General features: G+C 29.5%; 1 protein-coding gene across 1 annotated transcript in view; it reads right to left on the reverse strand.

Annotated features, from left to right (window-relative positions):
* Nucleotides 1–665: 665 nt before the first annotated feature.
* The window catches only part of LOC124887112, a 9,274-nt gene continuing 6,921 nt past the window's right edge, over nucleotides 666–3,018 (reverse strand). The window contains exons 10-15 of the mRNA XM_047396295.1: nucleotides 2,867–3,004; nucleotides 2,439–2,784; nucleotides 2,298–2,319; nucleotides 1,723–1,852; nucleotides 980–1,506; nucleotides 666–891 (exon numbers count right to left, since the gene is read on the reverse strand). Of these exons, the coding sequence (XP_047252251.1) occupies nucleotides 666–891; nucleotides 980–1,506; nucleotides 1,723–1,852; nucleotides 2,298–2,319; nucleotides 2,439–2,784; nucleotides 2,867–3,004 (1,389 nt within the window). The remainder of the gene's footprint in view (nucleotides 892–979; nucleotides 1,507–1,722; nucleotides 1,853–2,297; nucleotides 2,320–2,438; nucleotides 2,785–2,866; nucleotides 3,005–3,018) is intronic.

Genomic DNA, 3,018 nt, shown 5'->3' on the forward strand with positions numbered 1-3,018 from the left:
GTATCTTTCAAAAAATACAAATTGAAATTTGAATAATACATATGGCTAAATGTGTATTAAGTAGAAACGTGTATATGGAAATCAAATAAAAATACATATGTATTATAAACGATTATGTTCAGTTGAATGGTATATGTATTTTAAATATACATTTACTCACTGAAATTTTAAAATTTATGTTAATAAAATACATTTAACTGGAATGGCATATTTATGAGTACTACGTATTTTACAAATACATATATTTACTGTCATGGTGATATATATTTTTAAAATATATATCTTCACTGTAATGATAATACGTATTTTGAAAATACATATCTTCACTATAATGGTGATATGTTGACTTCAAAATTGATTTGGTAACTGTATGTTCATATAATGTTAAAAATACAAATGTTAAGTGGAATAAGCATATGCATGTTAAAAATACATAATTTTACTGGAATAAGCATATTTATTATTACAAATATGCATATAGACATATACTAACCATGAAAAACTGGAAATTAGACGATTAAAAATCAAAATATTAAGATAACAATAAAGGAACATTAACATGCCATCTTTGACCATTAAAGTAACATATGAATCCCATAATCTATTCAAAAAAAAATATCCACCTAATCTTAAGTGTTGCTAACTTCAACAAAATAAAATACAAATCAAATATCAACCACTTCAGTGCCTTCTATTAACTCAGTGATCCGAAGAGGCCTCATTGGTGCGTCATCATCACTTTGTGCCTTTGCGTTTGCTTTCCTATTACCATAATCCCACAACAATGAAGCGTATCTTATGCGAATTAGATCTGGGTCAAAGTCAATAAATGGGACAGCTTCACCAAAAGTAAGACACTCGGTATACGTAACCATATATAAACCACAATCCCTGCAAAGACATACATTAATAAGTAAGAAGTTGTTACAACTTTAATACATATGTATATATATAAGTAATATGCATACTAATTACTTACAAGCTGCCACTTGGTTGTTGAGGCACATTCTCCACAATTGAAACACCAAACGGATCCATCTTATCATTCAATTTGTAATTAGGATGATTGTCGATGTCAATACCCTTATTCTCATAGAATTTACATTCAATGAGACATATAGGTATAATCTTAGCTAACTTTTCAATTTCAGTAAGTACTGTCGCATCATGACCGGCAGCTGACAAAGAATCATATACATATATACACCTATGATTGAAAGATATAACTGCAAGAACCCAATGATGTTTTGCATTTATGTGAACAGGAATGAACATATGATCAACCGTATGCCATGACACTGTAGCATGCATGCGGAATCCACTTATATACTCATTCAGATGATATTTTTTTCCACCAGCATTAAGAGTTTCATCATTCAATTTATACACATCAAACACAGTTGTAACAATGTTCATGAAATTACAGTCTACAGTGCTAAACTTATATGAGATATTGAGATCATACTTGAACTTCTTTCGCAGATAGTATAAGCATACATTAATTTGCTGCATTATAAATAAATTTCATACTTAATATTAAATAAACAAATAAAAAAATCAAACCTTACATATGAAAATATCATGTACAAATCAGTGAAGGTATAACATACTTCATATGTATTTACAAATATACATTTTCAACTATAACAAAATAATCAATTATAAGTATTCATATTTTACACCGAACTAATATACAAATCAATGTAATAATACATCACTTACCTCATCTGACCATGTCTGGCTAGGAGTACCCATAACGTAGAACCAATTCTTGTCTTCAACAGATAAAATTCCAAAGTTGATAACTGGTATTTTTGCCTTTTCCTTCAAATAATGTTCTTCTTTGTTGTTCCTATTTATTCATTATACATATTAGTCTGTAATTTACATAATCTTAATTTACAAAATTTAGTACTATTAAGTTGTATTTAGTATACCTCTTCGAATGATATTTAACAAGATCCAATGAAAGTCACGTCATGAACTTGTTGGTAACTTTAGTGTCTTCTATCTCATTAACTGGATGAGATGTGAAGAGATGCTTCTAATCGAATGTTCTCCATTGCTCTTCCGTGCTTACTTTATTATTAAGTTATGCAATTAATTATGTATATATAATCAATTACATAGGATAATGCAGTATTATAAGAAACAATAAGTATACTGCTGAAATAAAAGTTAAATCATGTCTGAAAACTGCAACAGATGTATTTCTGAAATACATATGAACAAATGCAGAGTAAAAATGTCTAAACTATCCAACTTCAAAATGAAAAAAATATTCTTCAAAATATAACCATATCTCATTATAAACATTTACTGTTGTTCCAAAAATACAACAGAACAGCAAAAATTAAATTCATACTTCACTATCCATTAGGAAAAAATATAAAGTAAGCAAATTTGTTAACTAAAAAAATTATGTTAAGAGTACTAACCATCTGCTGAACCAAATTTCATTGTGAATGGTGACTCATTGTATCTAGATGGTCGCCTAATCCTTGAAACATGCATTGGCGTTTGTTGTGCTTGATTTGCCGATGGATGTACAATTATACTTCGTTCAAGATTGACATACGCATTAAGACTGGGAAGAAGCTCATCCGAAAGAGTGCTCTGAGAGTCAGACAAATGTTGATCAGCATTGCTTTCAACATTTACTCCCGCAGAAATGTGGACTACACTCTTATATTTCTGATCTAACTTTGAATTATCCACATTATCAACCTCTGACTCATGTCCCGCTGGTGTATTTACATTCATCTCGATTGCACCTTCTTTGGTCTGTATAAATTTTATAAAGATCTAGTTAAATTGAATTTTTCAACAAATTAAAAATAACAATCAATTCACGTATTGTAGATACCTTGAACTCATCTTCAACTTCAACATTGTCTTTTGTTATAGAGTCAAGATCAATGCTTCTAAGGACGCCATCTGAAAATGTGAGTTGAGATTCTGATATTTGTGTTTCACCAATACTTTCGTCAACTGATTTTGTGATCTACACATGTTCAT

Source organism: Capsicum annuum, chromosome 9, assembly GCF_002878395.1.
Source record: "Capsicum annuum cultivar UCD-10X-F1 chromosome 9, UCD10Xv1.1, whole genome shotgun sequence".
In the NCBI taxonomy this organism is placed as follows: domain Eukaryota; kingdom Viridiplantae; phylum Streptophyta; class Magnoliopsida; order Solanales; family Solanaceae; genus Capsicum; species Capsicum annuum.